The sequence below is a fragment of the Peromyscus maniculatus genome, chromosome 2 (genome assembly GCF_049852395.1).
Source record: "Peromyscus maniculatus bairdii isolate BWxNUB_F1_BW_parent chromosome 2, HU_Pman_BW_mat_3.1, whole genome shotgun sequence".
NCBI classification, from domain to species: domain Eukaryota; kingdom Metazoa; phylum Chordata; class Mammalia; order Rodentia; family Cricetidae; genus Peromyscus; species Peromyscus maniculatus.
In genome coordinates, this window is record NC_134853.1 from 33,313,523 (window position 1) to 33,335,813 (window position 22,291).

At 41.2% G+C, this 22,291-nt stretch overlaps 1 protein-coding gene across 2 annotated transcripts in view; it reads left to right on the forward strand.

Moving 5' to 3' along the window:
* Ca8 (carbonic anhydrase 8) overlaps nucleotides 1-22,291 on the forward strand; it is a 104,510-nt gene that overhangs the window by 11,353 nt on the left and 70,866 nt on the right. For both annotated transcript variants that reach the window (XM_076563934.1, XM_006989084.4), the window contains exon 3: nucleotides 7,444-7,568. In XM_076563934.1, the coding sequence (XP_076420049.1) occupies nucleotides 7,444-7,568 (125 nt within the window). The remainder of the gene's footprint in view (nucleotides 1-7,443; nucleotides 7,569-22,291) is intronic.

Here is a 22,291-nt window from a genome sequence, read left to right on the forward strand (position 1 = left end):
ACTGGGATGTCTGTCTGCACTGGGGAGGCCTGTCTGCACTGGGGATGTCTGTCTGCACTGGGATGTCTGTCGTCCGCACTAGGATGTCTGTCTGCACTGGGGATGTCTGTCTGTACTGGGGATGTCTGTCTGCACTGGGATGTCTGTCTGCACTGGGATGTCTGTCTGCACTGGGATGTCTGTCTCTGCACTGGGATGTCTGTCTGCACTGGGATGTCTGTCTGCACTGGGGATGTCTGTCTGCACTGGGAGGCCTGTCTGCACTGGGGATGTCTGTTTGCACTGGGATGTCTGTCTGCACTGGGATGTCTGTCTGCACTGGGATGTCTGTCTAAACTGGGATGTCTGTCTAAACTGGGATGTCTGTCTAAACTAGGATGTCTGTCTGCACTGGGATGTCTGTCTGCACTCGGGAGGCCTGTCTAAACTAGGATGTCTGTCTGCACTGGGGATGTCTGTCTGCACTGGGGAAGTCTGCTGCACTGGGGAGACCTGGCTTATTCTGAGGTTGGATCATTTTGCTTTATGTACCCCGTGGTCATTCCACTCAGAATGTGTGCTCAGTTCAAATGAAATGTGAAGGAGTTCTTCTCCAGTTGCTGCTTTTGAATTAAATGGTAAATTTGTTTTCATCAAAGGATTATGAGGCTTCAACAGGTTTAGGTAAATGTTTGTTCATCAAGCTGTCATATGTAGAGCTTTCCTTTGCGAGCTCTTTCTGTGCCTCTTAAGCATCCTGGCAAGGTCCATTAAAGGGCAGACAAGAAATGGGGACCAGAAGCAATGGCGTCAGCCAGTCGCAGGTTCTTCTCCCAACTTTGTCACTCTGTGGAAGTGCTGCTTGTCATCAGAGCCATCCTATGTTGTTTCATTGTAATGCCACTGACATCGATGTCATCTCAACAAGGACTCTGCCAAGCAGTGTCCAAGCATCACTGTCCAGAATGTAGTGCGGCATGGGAAAGCACCCGCTGGGTTGACTGTTTTCCTTCTAAACAGCATCTGTAGAAAGGGAGTGTAGCATATTTAGAGGATTTCAATGCCTGGGGTCAGAGTGACAATTTATTTTGGTGTATGAACAATCAATCTCGAGGGATGGAAGGGAAGTGCATTTACTTGGCACCTCAAACTAAATTCAGTGTTTTGTCTTCTTCTTCTTTTTTAAATGGCCTTTTGTGGCTGCATAGTGTTAGAATGGTTTACTTTGGGCTTGTTAACCAGCAGCAAAAGTGAAAAATACCCAGACCCTGGCACCTGGACAAGGGCACCTCTTTGCCTCCTCTCCCTGAGGACGGACCCGGGAATGATGCCTTCCTCCTGTGCGCCCACATACCCTCACAGCAAGTGTGGTCCACGGGGACCCTGTCGTTTCATTATAATTCCAGGAATACAGTTAACTGCAGCCAATGAGACTGCCGCCCAGTGACCAAGTATTCCTCGGCAGTATTTGATCTCCATGAGTAGAAAAATTCAATTTCAACCTAAATGGATGTGAGGTCCAGGAAGCCAGGAATTCTGTTTTGTTAAAATCATTGTGTCCTAAGCATTTTACACACTGCCTGGTGCCATGTAATAGATGATAAAAATAGTGTAAATGAGTCCCATGGGTTTTGAGTACCATCCTATCAAAACATGGGCCTGTGCAGTTTGAGTTTGTAGCACGTTTAAAAACAGGAGCTTTGGAACTGGAGAGATGGGCCCATGGGTAAGAACCTTGCTGAGATCATTTCCAACTCCCAGCACCTATGGTAGAAAGATGGATATTGCAACACATATGTGTGTAAGTACCTACACTGTGTGGGGGTGTGTGGAGGGTACATGGAGACAGGAGGATCTTTGGGGCTCTATGGCTTCCAGCCTACCTCTAGGCTCAGTGAGAGACCCTGTCTCAAGAGAATAAAAGTGGAGAGTGATAGAGCGTGAAACCCAACTCCTAGTGCACATCTGTGTACACATCTGTATCTCTATACACATGTTCACATATACAATACACATACACCCATGCATAAGAATGAGTTTTTTTATCTTTTAAATTGAAGTTTTAGTTGTTTTAAAGACATTCAGGAGCTGGTGTGCAGACATATGCACACCATAACTCAGGAGGCAGAGGCAGGAGGATTCAAGGCCAACCTGGGCTATGCAATGAAATCTTGTCTTGAGAAACTAACTTAAACATTCCCCTTACTCCAATAAAAGTCTCCCCCAAACAGGAGCATTGTAAAAAGATTTTGGTAATAATTCTTTTATTTTTATAATTATAATATAATCATATCATTTCCCCTTTCTCTTTCCTCCTGCCAAGCCCTTCCACATACCCCTTCACTTGCTCTAAAGTCATGGCCTCTTTTTCTTTAACATGTTATCACACACATGGCACACACACACACACACACACACACACACACACGCGCGCGCACACACACACACACCTAAATTCATAAATACAACATACTCAGTCTATATAACCTGAACGTATATAATCTCAGGGTTGACCATTTCCCCCACTTTGGGCATTCCTTCCTTACCTATAGTTCTTTGTTTGGGCCTGAGGCCCCACAAACTCCCCCTTCCATGTTAGCATGTCTGTTGTTAGTGTCCTTCTTCAGGTCTTGTTTAGGAAACCTTGCTGATGAAACGTCATGTGTATAGCTTCTCTGAGATTTTTTTTTTGTTTTGTTTTGTTTTTCGAGACAGGGTTTCTCTGAGTAGCTTTGCGCCTTTCCTGGGACTCACTTGGTAGCCCAGGCTGGCCTCGAACTCACAGAGATCCGCCTGGCTCTGCCTCCCGAGTGCTGGGATTAAAGGCGTGCGCCACCACTGCCCGGCCACTTCTCTGAGATTTTTAGGAGACAAGATCTCAGAGCATACTTCCTCTGACTCTTACAATCTTTCTGTCCCCTCTTCTGCAATGATCCATGAGGTTAGGTACAAGAATTGTCTTGTAGATGTATCAGTTGGGTACCACCATCTCTGTTTTCTGCATTTTGATTGGTTGTGGTTTTTAGTAATGGTCTCTGTCTGTTGTAAAGATCAGTTTCTTTGATGAGGGCTGAGAGCTACACTTATCTATGGTATAAGAATAAATACTTACAATGTAGTTAGGAATTATTCTGGTTCAGTAAAGTGATAGTTGTTGGTCCTCCAAGATCCATGGCCACACTAGGCCCTGGTAGTTGATTGGATTTCCAGTTCCAGGCATGATTTCTCTCTTGTTGAGTGGGCTGTAAGACGAGTTAGCTGTTGATTACTGTATGCATGCCACTACTGCATCCTTAGGGTTATTGTTACATGCTGGTCATTGTTGCATTATAGGCATCATAGTTGGGTAGGATATTGATTGCTTCTCTCCCTTGGAAGCTTACATGTGCCTTTTGGTACCATGAAGACTAGATCTTAGGGAGGGGCTTTCCGATCAGATCCATCTCAGGTCCTCTGGGTCCTGTGTCCAAAGTACATGGTATCTTCAGCAATTGGTACTCACCTTCCACCTCTGGGAGCCAATCAAAGGCAACAACAGTCTGTGTTCCGGGAGTCTCTTCAACAGCCCTGACTCAAAGGGGGCTTCTCATGTTTGGTGCTGAGGCTTTTGTTAGATGGTGTGTGGCTCTTGTGGGAATCATTGTCAGCCCACATGGGAAGATTTTATTTAATCTGTGTATGAATACACAAGCTTATGTGTATTAAATGTGATTTTAGGTAAATAGTCAACAGTGTGGTTTCTTATGACCTTTTCAGAATCCTTACTGTTATTTTACCCATCTGTCTCTCTTATTTATCTCCATTCCTCTCCCTAGTTAAAATCCCCCTCCACTTCCATCTTTCCCCTTCAAATCATTGGGACCCTGCTGCCCCCCATCTGCCCCTCCCCCAACAATGTCCCCCTGTACTTTCCTGGTTTCTGCACTTACTCCAGGTTATGTATTCACATGGGAAGACGTGGAGCTGACAGCTGTCATTCACACGCTCATGTTCGTGTCCTGGACTTTGCTCTGTTGGTCTACCCGCCTGTTTCCATGCCAGCGCCATATTGCTTTTGTCACAGTGGCTCTGTGATAGTCTGGAGATCTGGAATTGCAATCCCACCAGCACTGTTCATTTCACTCAGGATTGTTTTGGTAATCTGAGGTCTTTTATGATTCCATAAGAATTTTAGGAGAATGTTTTCTGTTTCTATGGAGAATGAGACAGGAATTTTGATTGAGATTACATTGAACATGTAGATGGTTTTTGTTAGAATGATCATTTTTTGCAGTATTAGTTGCACCAATCCCTGTGCGTGGGGACCTCTCCACTTTCTAGTCTCTCTCTCTCTCTCTTTCCTCAGAGAGTTAAAGGTTTCATTGTAGAAGTCGTTGACTTCCTTGTTTGGGTTTAGTCCTAGATATTTCATTTTCTTTGAGGCTGTTGTGAATAGAACTGTGTGCATGTTCTCTTTCTCTGTGGATTTATTGTTCTTGTAAAGAAAAGCTATTGATTTTTGCAAGCTGATTCTGTATCCTGCCATACAACATAATAATAATTTGTTAAGACTCCCAGTATGGTCATTTTGATTTTATAGTTTTGAAAGGTGGATTTGTTTTTGTTGTGATGAAATCCATGTCAAAACCAGTTGTATCACCCTTTTCCATGAGAAGTGGCACACTGTTCTCTGTAGCTTCTCTAAATGTGTGTCCATGTGAATCCTAGGAAGGGGTTTGGGCAAGTAGATTTACTGTTTTTCTTAATTTTTATGCATAATTTTATGCTACTCTTATCCTTTTCCATAGCAACATGGAGCTTAGCCTCTTCCAAGATAATTTTATTGCTTTCCTTTAAAAATGGAGAGTTCCAGAATTTGCCCTGAAGGCTGGACTCAGGTCCATGCTGTGTATGGTGGTGGTGGAGATACATTTTCTTCAGATGATGCTGGCTGAGATGCTGTGTGAGACTCCCCCTTTTCTCTCTGGTTTGGGTGCCAGGGTACATAGAAGGTAGACTTCTGATCTCCCTCCTTGTTTATCTCAAGATGGAGTTTGGATTAAGTGGGCGTGGCTATCCAGAATCTGTGACCCTGTCTTGAAATAAAAGCCTGGAATACAATCTTAAAGCTATTCTTACAGAATAGAAAGGCAGAGCAAGTCTTCAGAGTTCTGAGTATCTGCAAACCTTTTTGATTCATGAATTTAGATTTGTTTTGATTGTCTTTTGAAAAATCTGATAGAATTTTGTCCTCAAAGGAGAACCCAGAGTTTAGAAACCTAGGCTTAGAGAATATATTATTTTTTCAGTTCATTCTCGTAAGGCAGTAAAATTTAGGACTCTGCCTCTAATTTATCCCCGTGGTGGGTTAGGCTCCATCTCTGGGCTTTGTCCTGGGCTTGCTAACAGGGTGGCTGAAGTAAACTACATTAGTCCCTTAAGCCCACTGTTCCCCTCTCTCTATAGGGATGAGAACACTGACCCTAGGAATCTGTTGTGATAGAAGGGCTCTGAATTCCCTGCTGTGGTCTTATTCTGCTGGCCGTGCATTCTGCTCCCCTTATTGGGATCCGTTCACTTCCCCTTGCAGAATTAAAATCTCTCCTGGACACTCTTTCCTCCTGAGTTGGTGGAAAGATGAGAACCAAACTTGTAAGACACTCTCAAGGCTGTGTGACGCGGGAGATAGCTTCACCTGCCTCTACTTCCTGCCATGTTGTTTCTTCTTGTTCTCTTTCTAATTTGCATTCTGGCTGTATTGACGGCAGATCTACATAAGTCCAGTTAGAACAGGTTCTTAGCTAAGAATTAACCAAACATACAGACACTGCTGCCCCAGTTCACTTTTGTATCAGTTGTATTGGAGGGTGATGATGGAGCTGATCCCAGAGAGACTTCAGGCTCCCAAGCGAATAGTGCTCTGTTCATTGACCCTTCTTCTAGGGTGTTGGTGATGAAGGCTGCCAGCTATTTGTGTAAAAGAACCTAAAAATTCTTAACTGGTATTATTTTTGAATTAGAAGTTGCTAGAGGAGGAGCAAAAGTCTTGAATTAATCTTCATCTCCATTGAAATTAGTCATTGTATTTTATAATATACTTTATTTCACGTTTTTACATAGGCTCTTTCTAGGGGCTATTAAAATCCTTAAGAAGTTGCTTAAGTGCAGTTTATCATGAAGATGCATTTTTCACCATACTTTAGTGTGTCCTTGTTTGGGACAGAGTTCTAAATCCCATTCAAAAGTGAGCACTAAATGAGGCCTGGGAGGATTGATACTAGTATTTTCAATACAATTTCAGCCCAGGAGTAGGCAAGTATGTTGAATGGTCATTGGTCTTTAAAACTATGATTTAATAGTAGATTATATTTAGTTATTATTTTATTTTTTTGAGACAGGATTTCTTGTGTAGCCCTGGCTGTCATGGAAGTTGCTCTGCAGAGCGGGCTGGCCTTGAATTCACAGAAATCTGCCTCCTGAATGTTGGGATTAAAGGCGTGTGCTACCACTGTTTGGCAGATTGTATTTATTTTTATTTTATTTGTGTGTGTGTGTGTGTGTGTGTGTGTGTGTGAGAGAGAGAGAGAGAGAGAGAGAGACAGAGACAGAGACAGAGACAGAGACAGAGACAGACAGAGACAGAGATAGAGAATGTGCCACATGTGTGTGAGTGCTGAGGAGGCCAGAAAGGGTGTTGGATCCCTGGAGCAGGACTTACAGAAGGTTGTGAGCCACCTCAAGAGGGTGCTGGAAACTAAACTGGGGTCCTCTACAAGAGCAACAAGTGTTCTTAACCAATGTGTCACTTCTTCAGCTTCACTGGTTTTATTAATATTAATTTTTTGGACAATTTTATCAGCTTATATCTTTTCTCTTATTGAAAGTCTACTAATGCCAGTGGATGACCCAAAGATATGGCTTAGTTCATTGGTAGATCTATGGTAGAGGACTGTTTTGTATGGGGCTCTGACCATATTCTTGTCTCTTGATTAGTGCCCAGCTTAAAAGTCACAGTAAGAGGACTGGATAGATGACTCACTGATTAAGAGGCAGTACTACTCTTGCAGAGAACCTGAACTTGGTTCCCAGCACCCACAGTAGGTGGCTGGAAACGGACTGTAACTCCAGCTCTAGGTGATCTGACATGCCGTTCTTGCCCCATGAGTACCTGCACATAATTTAAAGTAAATATTTTTAAAACGGTCTTAGGAAGAATTTATTTCCTTATCTATTCCTGGACTGAAAAAACAAAACAACTTAAAATATAGGTATTATTACCAAGGTCCTATCTGAATACCAAGCATAGGAATTTTAGTGAAATCCGGACAGTTTAAGTTGACTCAGTTGTAATCTGTTTCTCATTGACTTTGCAAATGCAGTCTTTGGGGCCCAGGGGAGCTTTTTGGGTCAACAACAGCACAGCATCCAAATGCCTCTGTGTGTGAAGCTTATGACATCATCAGCAGTTTCCTCTTCTCTTTCCAGTTCTGTCAGGAGGACCGCTGCCTCAGGGACACGAGTTTGAACTCTATGAAGTTAGATTTCACTGGGGAAGAGAAAACCAGCGTGGCTCTGAGCACACGGTTAATTTCAAAGCTTTTCCCATGGAGGTAAGAGTAATATTCTTTTTTTTTATTTTTTATTTTATTTATTTTTTTATTTTACAATACCATTCAGTTCTACATATCAGCCACAGGTTCCCTATTCTCCCCCCTTCCACTCCCTCCCCTTACCCCCAGCCTACACCCCATTCCCACCTCCTCCAGGGCAAATCCTCCCCCCCCCCCCCCCGAGGACTGCAATCAACCTGGTAGACTCAGTCCAGGCAGGTCCAGTCCCTTCCTCCCAGACTGAGCCAAGTGTCCCTGCATAAGCTCCAGGTTTCAAACAGCCAACTCATGCAATGAGCACAGGACTTGGTCCCACTGCCTAGTTGCCTCCCAAACTGATCAAGCCATTCAACTGTCTCACCTATTCAGAGGGCCTGATCCAGCTGGGGGCCCCTCAGCCTTTGGTTCATAGTTCATGTGTTTCCATTCATTTGGCTATTTTTTTTCAGTAATTGAGTAGAACCGAAATTTATTATAAGCCACAGTCATCCTAGGGACCTCCATACTATATATATAGCCTCTATGGTTCTATGGGCTGTGGTCTGATTGTTCTTTATTTTATATCTAGAATCCACTTATGAGTGAGTACATACCATGACTGTCTTTCTGGGTTTGGGTTACCTCACTCAGGATGATTTTTTCTAGTTCCATCCATTTGCCTGCAAATTTCATGCTTTCATTGTTTTTCTCTGCTGAGTAGTAAAAGTAATAATCTTGTAAGGATATCATTACGTAGTAAAGAATTCAGCAAGTTACTGAAAATGCTTGTTTTAAAAGTAGATGTGTAACTCTTGAATTTTATGTTTGTGCTAAGAGTGCCGAGTAAATGTCAGCTTGGGGCAGCTAATGAGGCCACCTGCTACTTTTTGGGTCCAGAGTGCACAGGGGTGTAGGCCACAGAGCAATCAGCACTCATGTGTCTTCAGGCCATAGAGAACACACATGCACATGCACACACATATCTGAAGTGTTCCCTACAGCAATTCTTTCTTTATGAGTTCATATACATTCTTCAATACCCGCTTGAAGTATTATGTCTCCTTTTGTATTTTGTCTGGGTTCCGTGCCTAGGTCGAATTCATCGTCCCCTGTCTAACCTCCCAGTGGACTTGATAATTCCCTGTCTTGCGCTCATCCCATGGATCGACGCATGCTGAGTCCACTGACTTCTTTAGCTGGGGTATTTTGAAGACAAGGTCTCCTATTCATTCCAATGGTGATTCTTGTCACATACCTACTGCCAGGCTCATCATAAAGGTTCATGAGTTGATGAGATGTCCTTGTTGGTGCAGGACTTGTTTGTATTTCTTTCCATAAGAAGTCTCATTTCTCCCCATGAAGCAGATGTTCACTGGGATCTAAGAGCCTTCACCCCCTCCCTTCCCTCCCTCCTCCCTCCCTCCCTCCCTCCCTCCCTCCCTCCCTCCCTCCCTCCCTCCCTCCCTCCCTCCTTCCCCTTCTCCTTCCCTCGCCTGTTGTTTTAGTTAATTTCTAAGGCCTTACACATTAACTATATCAGACCTCAGCTTCACCTCCATGTAGAATCATGTAGACAACCATCTAGTGGACTTTCTGACTTGGATACCTGGCAGATATTGCAGAGTAAAGATCATCTAACACCGTTTGAAGAACTATTTTGAGATTTGCGGCAATACTAGGTTTCTTTCTCTGTCATCCACACTGTGGATGTGCATCTTATTAGGTATGAACTCACTCCTGGCCAGGTGCCATCTGCAGATCTGCCTCCATGATTTGAAATCACTGCTGTATAACTATATATGCCATATGTGGACTGGACAGAATGAAACTGGAATGTTTTTCAGCATTGTCTCAATAATTACTTAAAAATCCCCTCAGAAGCTCAAAATATCCAGTCCATTCAAAACAAACTCAAGCTTTAAAAGTGCAATATGAAGCGCTTCAAGGGTGGAGGGAAAACCTGAATGGCGTGTGTTGAAGAGGGTATGATTCGAGCCTCAGGAGTTCAGGAAGAGAAGATGGCCTCAGGTTTCTGTGGAGGAGGGTTATTCCGAGTACCTCCTTTCCCTTTGCTTTTTTTCCCCTCCAAGGCATGGAGACATCCTCTCATTTCTACTGCTTTAAAAAACATTTCATATTACCTCAGGCTCCTGTCCTGTCCTGAGCATACCTGAGAAAGAAGAGTGTGCTCTGTACAACACCAAGAGGAAGGAAGATATCATGCCTAGCAGAGGGAGACAGGGGAGGTCAGAGGGGAGGACAGAGCAAGCCTTGCCCTCCTGTTCGGGTCTGAAAGTCCATGTCAACACTTTGTTGTTTAGTCAGTCTCCAAAGGCAGAGGTGCTGGGGGAGACACACGAATGGAGCAGCTCAAACTGAAGGAGAATTCTGTGGCTCTGCTTTGTACACAGTTCACAGCCTTAGGGAGTTTCATTATATTTTGGGGTCAGCAGTCTGTGCCCTTTCTGGGCAGTCAGATAGAATTTCCTGACCTAGTGTTGATGTAGGTTTAGCCACTTGCTGGTGTTTTAACTGCTATATCCCATTAAGCACAGGAAATGGTTTATTCTGAGTGAAGATTAAATTCTGGCAGTGAGGCTTTGCTTCTGTAGAGATGTTTATATTTGGGATAATGGAATTACTGACTTGATTTTTTCCAATGTCGTTAAGGAGTGATATCTGTATTCTTTGTTATCCTAGATTATCTTGATGCAATTCCAGGGAAAATACTTCCATCAGTCATCTGTCATTTGCTTGGACTGTGTTCTATTGGTGTGTGTGTGTGCTGTGGCTACACAGAATTTAGAGGAAGAGTGCTTCACCATAGCTCTTAAAAATAAAGGATATAGGGCCTAGAGAGGTGGCTCTGTGCTTAAAGGCACCCACTAATCTCACAGAGGACCCAAGTTCGGTTCCCGAGCACCCATGTCAGATGGCTTTCAACTACTTGTAAGTCTAGCTCTTCCCTCTTCTGACTTTTATGCACGCGTGCGCGCGTGCGCGCGCACACACACACACACACACACACACACACACACACAATTAAGAAAAAAATAACAATCTTAAAATAAAATAAAGGCTATGGATAAGGAGCCGGTTTTTAAGGAGACGGCTCTCCTGGTGTGGTGGCAGAGAGTATGCCAAGTGGGAGAACATTCCAGAGTCTGGAATGAGATGGCAAATGAGTGGTTGCTTAGATAACTCTATACCGATCTCCAGTCCTGAGCAGACATTAAGAACACCTCAAATGTGAAGATACAGCCAGCAGGATGGAGGAAGGTGAGGGACCAGGTATCCTTTAAAACACAGGATAGTCTTCACTTTCTTCCCCTGAGGACACTATGATCTTCTCTTCTCCCTCTTCCCTTTCCTCTCCTCTTTTATCTTGCCTTTTCTTCCTCTGTCTTCCCCTCCTTCCTTTCTTCTTCTCTCCTTCCCTTTTCTCTCTTTCTCTTTCCCTTTCTTTTTTATTTTTTGTGGTTCCAGGTATGGAACGCAGGCTCTGTGTCCTAGACTAGTGCTCGACCACCGAGCTACATCCCAGCCCTTGTGTATATGTTAAGACTAACATCAGAATCACATATTCACGAGTTTTTTTTTCAAATTGGAATACAGTTTTAAATCATGTTTAAAATTTCTTCCCTGAATATTCAGTCTAGTGACATAACAGTAGCACACATGACTACATGCACCTTTGTGTGTGTGTGTGTGTGTGTGTGTGTGTGTGTGTGTGTGTGTGTGTGTGTGTGATTACTTCCTGAAGGACAAGGATTCTATTAGGAAAGTCCTCACCCATGCCTATTCCTTAAAGTGTTTTTTTTTTCCCTGAATTTTTCCTCTAATAGTTTCAGACTTTTAAATCTTATATGTTTTTTGATCAATTTGGGGTTGGTTTGTGTACACGGTGAGAAATAAGAATTCAGTTTCACCCTTTTCCTGTGGAACCAGCACCTTTTCTTGAAGAAGCTGTCATTTCTCCAGTGTATATTACGGTATCTTTGTCAAAAACCATGCAGCTGTAATTGTATTGGTTTATTTCTCAGCTCACTGTTCTAGTTCATCAATCTACTTATCAGTTTTTGTGCCAATACGAGTTTTGATAATAATACAAGTCTTTAGTATAACTCAAAATCAGATGTGGGGATCACTTCTAGGATTGTTCTTTTTGCCCAGGACTGCCTGGCTATCTAGGATCTTTTGTGCTGCTGACTGTGACGGATAGCTTAGCAATTTGATGGGCATTGCATTGAGTCTGTGAATCTGTAGGACACATTTGGTAGCATAGCCATTTTTACTGTACTAATTTTTCCAGTCAATGAGTATGAGAGATCTTTCTGGCTTCTGGTGTGTTCTTCAGTTTCTCTCTTCATTCTTCTAACATTTTCAGTAAAGATGTCTTTCACTTCCTTGGTTAGTTAGGGTTATTCCAGTTTTTTTCCCCTCCCTAATTGTGTTTGGGATTGTTGCCCTGATTTGGTTTCTCAGCCTGTTAGTTACTGGTATGTAGAAAGGCTACTAGTTTTTATGTAGGTTTTGTTTCTTGAAACTTTGCTGAAGGCATTCATCAACTCTATGAATTTGCTGGTGGATCTTTAGGGTCTCATGTGTAGAACCATACATATTTTCCTTTTATTTCCTCCCATTTCCTTGATCTAGTTAAGACTTGAAACACAGACCTAGCTAGTGTGGATTCTTTGGCCTTCTGTTGACTTAATGGACATGCTTTGAGTTCTTTCTTCACTAGTCTGCTTTGGCTGTAGTTTGTCATGAGTGGCTTTATTATATTGGCGATGGATGTTCCTTCTATTTCTAGTTTCTTCAGGGATTTTACAATGAAAGGGTAACGAATTTTGTTTCAGCCCTTTTCTGTTTCCATTAGGTTACCATGTGAGTTCCATTTTTTAATTCAACCATGTGATTTATTGCATTTATTGATTTTTATATGCTGAGCCATCTATGCATTTCTGGAATGAAACCAACTTGATCATGGTCATTGAGTGATCTTCTTTCTGGGTTCTTAAGTTTTCTTTGCAAATATTTTGTTGAGAATTTTTTTTCAGAGAGATTGACTTATAATTTTCCTTTTTTGTTACATCTTCATTCAGTTTTGATGTCAGGGTAATACTGGATCATAAAAAGAGTTTGGCTTCATTCTTAAATTTCTCTTTTATGCATTAGTTTGAGAAGCACTGAAGTTAGTTCTTCTTTAAATATGTTAAAATTCAGCAGTGAGTCTATCTGGACATTTTACGGTTGAGGTTATTATTATTATTACTGATCAAATCTGATTATTTATTACAGATCTGTATTTAAATTGTTTGATGCACTTTGGTTTAATTTTGCTAGATCATATGTGTGTAAATTTTATTCATTATCTTTAGCTTTCCCAATTTAGTGAAATGTACATTTAAAAATATGATCTGATGCTTTTCTGAATGGCATTGGTGACTGTCATATGGCTCCCTTTCATCTCTAATTTTGTAAATTTGGTTTTCCTCTTTCTTTTAGTTAATTTGGCTAAGGCTTTCTCACTATTGTTTCTCTTTTCAAAGCTCTTGGTCCTTTTTCATTTTCCATGCTATGTCATTAGTTTCTGCCTTGGTCTTAATTATTTCTGTCTACTGATTTTGTGTTTGGCTTGGTTTTGTTTCTTCAGGGCTTTAAGGTACAGCACATCATTATTTGAAATTACTTTGAACTTTTAATGGAGTTACTTGTAGCTATTAACTTTCTTTTTAGGGTTGTTTTAATTGTATCCCATGGGTTTTGGGGTGTTGGGTTGAATTTTCTTTTAATTCTAGGAATTTTGAAATTTACATCTTGATTTCTTCAATGACCCTTTCAGCCTGAATACACACACACACACACACACACACACACACACACACACACACACATATATATATACATATACACACACACACATATATATACATATACACACACACACACATATATATATATATAAAATGTTATTAGGAGTCAGCCCCACCACTGCTTCAAAAGTTAGCATGATTCCTGACTCTTTTGTTCTTTTTCTGTCTTTTTGAGAAAGGGTTTCTTTGTGTAGTCCTGGTTGTCCTGGAAATAACTCTTAACAAGGCTGGCCTTGAACTCACAGAGACCTGCTTGCCTCTACCACTCAAATGCTAGGATTAAAGGTGTGGGCCACCACTTCTCAGCAATTCTTGATTTTTAATATAGCTTCTTTGCTAAGCAAAGTTGAGAAAGCATGTCATTTGTGTACAGCTTTGCCATTTTGTTAACAGCAGTAGACTAGGGCATCCATATGCACTGGACTTATTTAGTCCATTTATATTTAATATTGCTCTACATCTATAACTTCCTTATATTTAGGTTCATAGTTTTATGTTTCAGGTGTCAGTGAAAGAACTCTCATAAAGGAATAAAGGACGTAGTTTATTGTAGAGCCAAGTATGAGTGACCATAGCTCAGGAACACAGACTTGGGTTACCTCAACACCATGTTCCAATTAAGTAGCAGTTCATGAAATTTCTGTAGTGAAAGAACGAAGAAAGCCACAAACCTAAATGAAGACTTGTCAAATAAGCTGGCTTGTACATCTCGTAGGTGGATTATAGTAAGACTGGGTTGGGGCAGTACTGTTAGAGGCCTTTGATGCTTGTTGTCTGACAACATTCTTAGCCTTTTGATTGGTGGAAAACTAGATTTCTGTTAAGTTAATGTATTCCAAAAGTTCTGTATCTATTTGTCAGGATGTTGGGTCTGGCTAGTCATGGGATGTTAGGTGGGTCTTAGAATGGCTCTTTAGACTCTGGAACTGCAACATTCCAACCCGTCACTGCAGTTCTGACCAGTCACTCTTTGCAGACGCAGCTGCTTTCCAGGGACTCTCATCCACACAGGCTTTGTGTTCTGGTTCTGTCATCCACGGTCCATCCTTTCCTTGATGCTCTGAGTAGCCTGACAGTGCTCTGTCTGATTCTTGGTAAATCATGACCAGTGTTTGCACAGGAAAAGCTACCCTCGTAACTGTAGGGGAGACTGCTTAGATTTTATGCTTAGCCAATTAAGAATAAAAATCCGTCAGGAGCCCAGCATGTGGCCAAGTTTTAGTTTTTCTCAGTAAGAATGTCACTTACTTTTTGCCCATCATTTGAGACAGGATCTTTAATTGATGACTGTAGGGAATATATGATTTCAGAATAAATCACAGAGCTGAACAAATTGGACAAGTTAAATATTTAGTTCTCTGAATTCATCCAGATTTATTGCTACTAGACCATAGCCTTCTGTCCTTCCAGCATGCCCTATAGAACTGTCCTTAAATAGAGAGTTTTCCCTTGGTTCTCAAGTCTTATTCCAAAGCTGTCATGTTACATAACATTGAATAATTTCAAAAATCCATTCCTCTTGATAATCTGTGGAGTTATTTTTGTCTCTACTATCTTTTATTAAAAATAGTCATTTTAATTACTTTTTGGCATGGGATAAAACATGTTTAATAGTATAATCTCACCATTAAAATTAATGTCAGCATTAAAGTTAGCATTAGTGTGGCAAAAACATAAATGAAAATATAAAAACTTTATAGGAAAATGTGAATGTACAGTTTTATAATTGTGAACCCAGAAGACTGTACTAAGTCCGAGACAAAGATATGTCAAGCATAAGAAAAAGATTTAACCATGTGATAGTCAATAAACTTTATCAAGAGATTTCATGATCAAAGCAAAAGATAAACACAACCTGAAGGAAAACATGACAGCATGTAACAGATGGCTAATTTTCTTCTTTTATAATGACACATATAAGTTGGTGAGGCACTTGTAACCCATAGTGGCAGGCAATAAAAGTCATTTAAATAGAGTCAGCACAGCATTCAGTTAGCTGCTGCTATCTAAAATACTCTTATTTTAGATACGGGTGATGAAGAAAATGTTCATGTTGAGCATTGTTGCTGAAAGGTATAAGCTGGTAGACCTTTTAGGAGAGAGCTATGTTAATGGTTGTAATTTTTTTTTGCAATACTTTATTTACTCTGTGAAAGTTTTATACAGTATATTTTGATCATACTCATTCCTCACCTAACTCCTCCCAAATCCTGTTTTTGTTTTTTTTTTTTAAATTTCTAAAACATCTTTTATTAGATCAGTCTGTGACTGGCTTTTAGAATTATCTGGATGGTCAATTCTTTTTTATTATTAATTAAGTTTGCTCTTTGATTATTTCATACATGTATATGATGCATTCTAATTATCTTCCCCTCATTCCTTCCTATTCCTATCACCCCACTTATTTCCTATAGATCTCTTTACCATACGTATGACTTCTTGTTTTGTTTTATTATCCATTGAGATTAACCAGGGCCATCTGCATCAGATGGTTTAGAACTGTTCATTGGCTGCTGGGCTCACTAGTGGATATGCAGCTGAAGGCAGTGCCTCCCACTTCCCAGAATGTCAGTAGCCAATAGCTTTGCAGTAATGGGTAAGGCCCATTAGGTCCTCCCTCATCCAAGGCTGACCATGGCAAGGCTAATCTTGGGAGAACCTGTGTGGACAACCTCAGACCGTGTGGTGAGTTCATATTACAGTTGGCTAGATGACATTTCATAACCCTTCTCCCTATCATTATTCTGGTCCTACATCCTTTCTGCCTCGTCTTTGATATTCCCTGAGCATTAGAGGGGGTACCTTAAGTGTCTTATTTAGGACCAAACCTCACCTGTCACTTAGTTTCAACATCTAGGTCAGTCATGAGTCTCTGTGTTCACCACCATTCTTTTCGAAGAGAGGCTTCTCTCATTAGAACTGAAAGAAGCATTTGTCTCCGTTTAACCATAGATATTTAGGAGACAATGTGTGCATTTGACCATGCACCAGTAGTAAGTTCTTCCCTAGGTCTATACCTCCTTAGGCATAGGGTTTTGACCAGGTCTGTGGTTTTAGGCATGCATGGATCCTGTCCTGTGAGGCAGGTGTCAAATCCAGTCAGTATACTTGGTTACCTCCAGAACAGCTGTGCCTCTGTCACATAGGATGGTTACTTCCTGTCTGGCAGGTTAGTGTTATAAATTGTAGGTTCACAGTTGTGTGTAACCACTGATGCCTTTTCCCTCCCTCAGGTGCCTGTGTAACACCCGGAACTTTGAAAGCTCGCTAGCCCAGTTCCAACCCGATTTCTCCACCTCCTACAACCTTTCTTCCCCCTTTATTCATTTATTTTTTTTCTTTTGAGACAAGGTATATAGCCCAGTCTGACCTTGAACTCAAAATCATCCTGCCTCAGCTGCTTGAGCTCTGAGCTTATACGTGTGCACCACTGTAGATGTCATTCTAAGCAGTCTTATTGAATAAGAAACACAGAGCCAAATAAAGAGTTAAAAGCCCAGAGATCAGAGCAGTAGCCAAGAGCTAAGACCACCTTATCTTACCACTCATTGCTGTCCTTCCCCTGAGAGAGAGAGAGAGAGAGAGAGAGAGAGAGAGAGAGAGACCGACCTTCCTGTGTCCTGTCTTTTTATTGCCTTTCTGTTCTGCTTTCTCATTGGCTCTAAACCCAACCACATGACTTCCTCATCACTGCCTGTCTATACAGACTTCCAGGTCTCTATGGTTGGTACTGGGATTAAAAGTTCAGGTCACCTTGCTATGGATGTGTCCTTGACCAGAGACTCTGCCTGCCATGTGATCGGATTAAGGGCATGTGCTACCACCGCCTGACTCCTGCTTATGGCTTGCTATGACTTCTGATCTCCAGGCAACTTTATTAACATACTAATAAAATCACATTTCAGCACAAATAAAAGATCACCATACACCACCATGGTGGGTTCAGGTTAAGGATTTAAAAAGCTTACTACACTCCTTGTTTCTTTCATTGCACTCCAGATGCAGGAGTGTTGTTGGGGATGGGTACTGATTCTGCACAGACTAGCGCTCTGGGCCGGAAAGTCTCTGGTATAAGAATACCTTTGGTGGCAGGCCAGTAGTGTTGCAGTACAGGCCCTTATCTTTATTTAGGCTGACTTAAGGAGTTGCTCTTGCCTTGTGTACTCTGAGAGGGCAAGTGATGAATGAGCTGCATACCAACTGTTTACAGGACATTGAGTGCGGTAAGAAAGGAGATTCTCATGCAGAGCATGGACCTTTACTTTTCAAGAGTCCTGGCCCTCCTGCCCCCTCTACTCTCAGACATGTGCCAGCTCCATGGATGTCCCTTATTCCTCCCTTTTCCCCAGGGAAGTGGGTGTCTACTGTGAAATATAGCCTTGGTGCAAATGACCTGGTTTTTATAGTCACTGCTTCCAGGTATTTTTTGTATTTCACTGAAAAAAGATATGCTTCTTTTTCACCATCTTTTTTTTTAATTGCTCTGAAGAGATCCCAGGAAGAGCTTGCCTGGTTAACAGTTAAATTATGGATGAGTTGTTTTACTTCCAGAAGCTGCTTACACAGAGCTTCAGGTCTGCAAATGTTGCCTAGGAGGGTTGATCACTGACTTTTGAGGAAATGTAATATGAAGATTTTATGGCAGAATGTGGTGAGAATTATATACAGAGACTCAATAGTTAAAGCATTGCAGATATAAAAGGTACTTTTGAGTTCAGCTGTCCAAATATCTCTGTAACATACGACAAAGCTCTGAAGGTTTGAAACCAAATATTTGTTGGAAACCTAATATATAATGTTGATGAAACATGGAGTCTGGTTAAATAGTCCATTTAATGGATAGTTGTTCTCCTAAGGGCTCTTCTGCTAGTGTATCAGATGGACACACAATACATGAGCTATTTTTGATACCTGCCTGTATGCTTTTTTTTTTTTTTTAACTCTTTTTGGGGCCTGCCACCCAGCTCCCAAATAAATACATAGAGACTTATTTTTACTTATGAATGCCTGGCCTTAGCTTGGCTTGTTTCTAGCCAGCTTTTCTAACTTAAATTATCCCATTTCTCTTTAACTACATTTTTGCCTCTGGGCTTTTACCTTTCTCTATTCTATATACCTTTCTTTCCCTCTTACTCTGTGGCTGGCTGGGTGGCTGGCCCCAGCATCCTCCTCTTCTCCTTTTCTCACTCCTCACCCTTCTCTAGATTTCTCTTCCTATTTATTCTCTCTGCCTGACAGCCCTGCCTATCCCTCTCCTACCTAGCTATTGGCTACTCAGCTCTTTATTAGAGCAATCAGGTGTTTTAAGCAGGCAAAGCAACACAGTTTACAGAGTTAAACAAATGCAACATAAAAAAGTACAACACATCTGTGCATCATTAAACAATTATTCCACAGCATAAACAAATGTAACACATCTTCAGCTAATATTCCACAACACCTGCCCTGTAAAGGGTTGTTGTGTGGGCAGCCATCTCAGATGCAGAGATAGTGGGGAATCCAGAGGTTGTGGCACTTAAAGCAGGCTGTAAAACCAAGATCGACAGTGGACTAGTAATGGTAAGGGCTGTGGTGTTGCCAAGGTAGAACATTTGCTGTGCCCAGAGAATGGTGTACTTAATGGAGAGCCTGGCTCTGCCTACTCTGCCTTTCCTGGATCTGAAGAGGGAGTTGGCTAGGCTCAGGATCAGAGCTCGAAGAAATACCAAGAATCAATGCCTGCTTCAAGGAGAGTGCTTCCCCCCAAGCCAATTCTTACAAGGAAAATCAACCAGTTTGGGATTTTCCTTGCATATGTAGCTAATACTTTGAACTGAGGTTGCTTTGGGGGAAGAACAGCTGCCATTCAGAGGAATTGAGACTGGTGCTAAGAGAAGCTCTGCACCCTGAACATTCAGCTTCTCTGATCAGCTTTACTATTTCCAATAAAGTTTTATTATTTTTTCAATGAGAAATAACATCTTGTCTCTGCATATAATAATTATTATTTGGTATTCTGGTATCCCCCGAGGGCTCGCACATTGAGCCACCTGGCTAAACTGACCACTGGTCTCTCTAGTGGTCACAGCTGTAGAAGCTCCCTCTCATTTCAGCAACAAACAAAAATTTTATGTTTCTTGAATTCTACCAAACACTTGCCTTTTTGTTCCATGAAAACCATGGTCTCTGCTTTGGTCCAGCATGCTTACCTTTTCATTTATTTCTGTGTGTGCAGAAACCTGCCAGATTACTGAACAGAAGACAAAGTTATGATGCTGAGCAAACAGAAGTGGCCTTGCGGTCGCACCGCACTGAGGCACCCACCCTTCCTCCCAATCTGACCTTCCGCTTGGGAGTTTCCTTTGATCTTTCATCTGTAAGCAGTTCCTTCTCCATCACTGTTTGAAGACACACAGAAAGTTGTTTTGTCAAGCTAAATTTGGAAGAAGCATTTATATTCTGGATGATTTTATGATACAAAGCAAATCAGTGTAGACCAATAATACTCGTGGGATGTAATTAATGCATGGGTAGTTATAAACTTGAGTTCTAACAGACAAATGGTATGTAAGTGAGTTATGTCTCATCTCAGTGTGCTTTCAGATAATAAACATTGATTTCAATATTAGTCTGTAACTGAGCAGCTCTCTAAGCTTACGTACATCTCTTTGTGCACTCCTTTTATCCATTCATCCACTTATCCACCCATCTATCCATCCATCCATCCATCCATCCATCCATCCATCCATCCATCCATCCATCCATTCATCCATCCACCTGCAAAAATGTTTTAAAACCTACTATTTAGGCCTTTGACTACATAATGGGAGATGGTGATGAATGCAACATGAAGCTCATAGTTTTTCATATGATGGGGGAGCCTGAATGCAATGTATATGATTTGTGTCCTCTCCATTTCTGTCCTAAAAGGGAGATTATTTATATAGAAATAACTAGAATATATATAATTTTAAACAGATGAGTATATATATATATATATATATATATATATATATATATATTCATCTGTTTAAAATTCTGACCATTAGAAGCTAATGAGAGTACTCTTTGAAGACATATATGAGAATGTAAACATCATTTGAGATACCAATGTTTGCTAACCACACAGGATATCAACTAGTGCATGAAAGACATTGTGCTTGTTATAACCCAGGCACAAACTGCTGTGGGCTGAACTAATTTCAGCAACCTAATAAAGTTAGAACCAGTGAGATTTGGAAAACCAAAAGAATGGAAATTCTAGTTCTTATGTATGCATAATAATCATAATCAAAAAGACATCAGGAAAGAGGGCCTTGGAAATGGATACTGATGAGAACCTAGTCATTGGATTGTAAGTGCCAATATATTCAACTGAAGAGGAAGGAGAAGTTACAGAGATCAATAAAGGCTTTCTACTTTTTTCTCCATGCATACACTCTAACAGAAAGCCATAAAGGGAAGAGTTATGAAAGGAGGTCCATCTGGGAACCATGGGCCATGTGGCAGGAATGAGCGACTCTTCATTTCCTCTATGCTCTTCAGTCTTGGATGTGAACTATTTCCAAGTCCCATGTTCCCATGTAATGGGCAAGAATTTAGCTCAGAGCTTGGCAGAGTCAACCCTTCTGTAAGTTCTATGAATAGAAAGGGATGGGAGAATATTAAGGGTGATGGACCTCAGTGATTGTGATGATAAAAGCACATAAGACACACAGGGTGTATGCATGGAGAAAAAAGTAGAAAGCCTTTATTGATCTTTGTAACTTTTCCTTCCTCTTCAGTTGAATATATTGGCACTTATAATCCAATGACTAGGTTCTAATCAGTATCCATTTCCAAGGCCCTCTTTCCTGATGTCTTTTTGATTATGATTATTATGCATACATAGGAAATAGAATTTCCATTTCCAGCTGTCACTAATCTAGAGGTAGTGGGGCCTGGGAGATTGGAGCCGAAAAATGAAGTAGACTAAAGTTTCATGCCATAGCCAACTTTATTCAGAACCTTAGACAATTTATACTCTGAGAGTTAAGAAAGGTCACATGAGTAAATTTCTCGTGAGTTTAAGCTGCATACAGTCACAAGGACAAGCTACACATGGCAAACATGTTTCTCCATAGAGGCATATAAAGGATAGTTTAAACATTTAATTGAATAATAACACCAAGCAATAATGAGAAATCCGAAGTAAACTCACTCCTCTCCACTACACCTGGGAGGAGCATGAACACACATTCCAAGAACAATTCTGTGTTTTGAAGAAACTGAGATTACAAGACTCATGTCTTGTTTTCTTGGAGTTTTCTCACAAGCGCTCAGGATTCTCCTCACACGACTCCATTCCTGGACCATGTTCTGCCAGTTAGCTACTTTACAGTGAAAATAAACATTGCGCTGGGGAGGCTATTGATCTTACAGTACTAAGCTGCTGGTGAGTGAGAGGATGTTAGAAGATTTTTTTAGCTTTGCAATATTCTTTGTCTGATGAACATGCATGTTTTGGTTTTGGTTTTGGTGCTTTAGTTTAGGTACTGGGTGTGTGGCACAGTGGCAGAAAGCCTGCCTTGGACACAGATTCCTTTCTCAGAACTGTGAAAAAGGAAAACAGAAGGTCCAGTGATGTTTCTAGGATAATTGAATTTTTGCTGATTCTTGAATGTGATTAAATATTTTTTTCTTACAGTTTCGTAGGGCTCTGCAGAACAATAGTTCACTACAGAATCCTACAACAACATCCACTTTCCAATATTCCTAGATGGAGAGACAGATTTTGGTGGTGGTAGTGGTGGTGAGGCATGATTTCCTAGGAGGCAGTTGGCCCTGGTGATGTATGTTATAAGTCAGAGAAAGGTACATACTGATTCTAGCTCATTGTGTTTGCTGTTC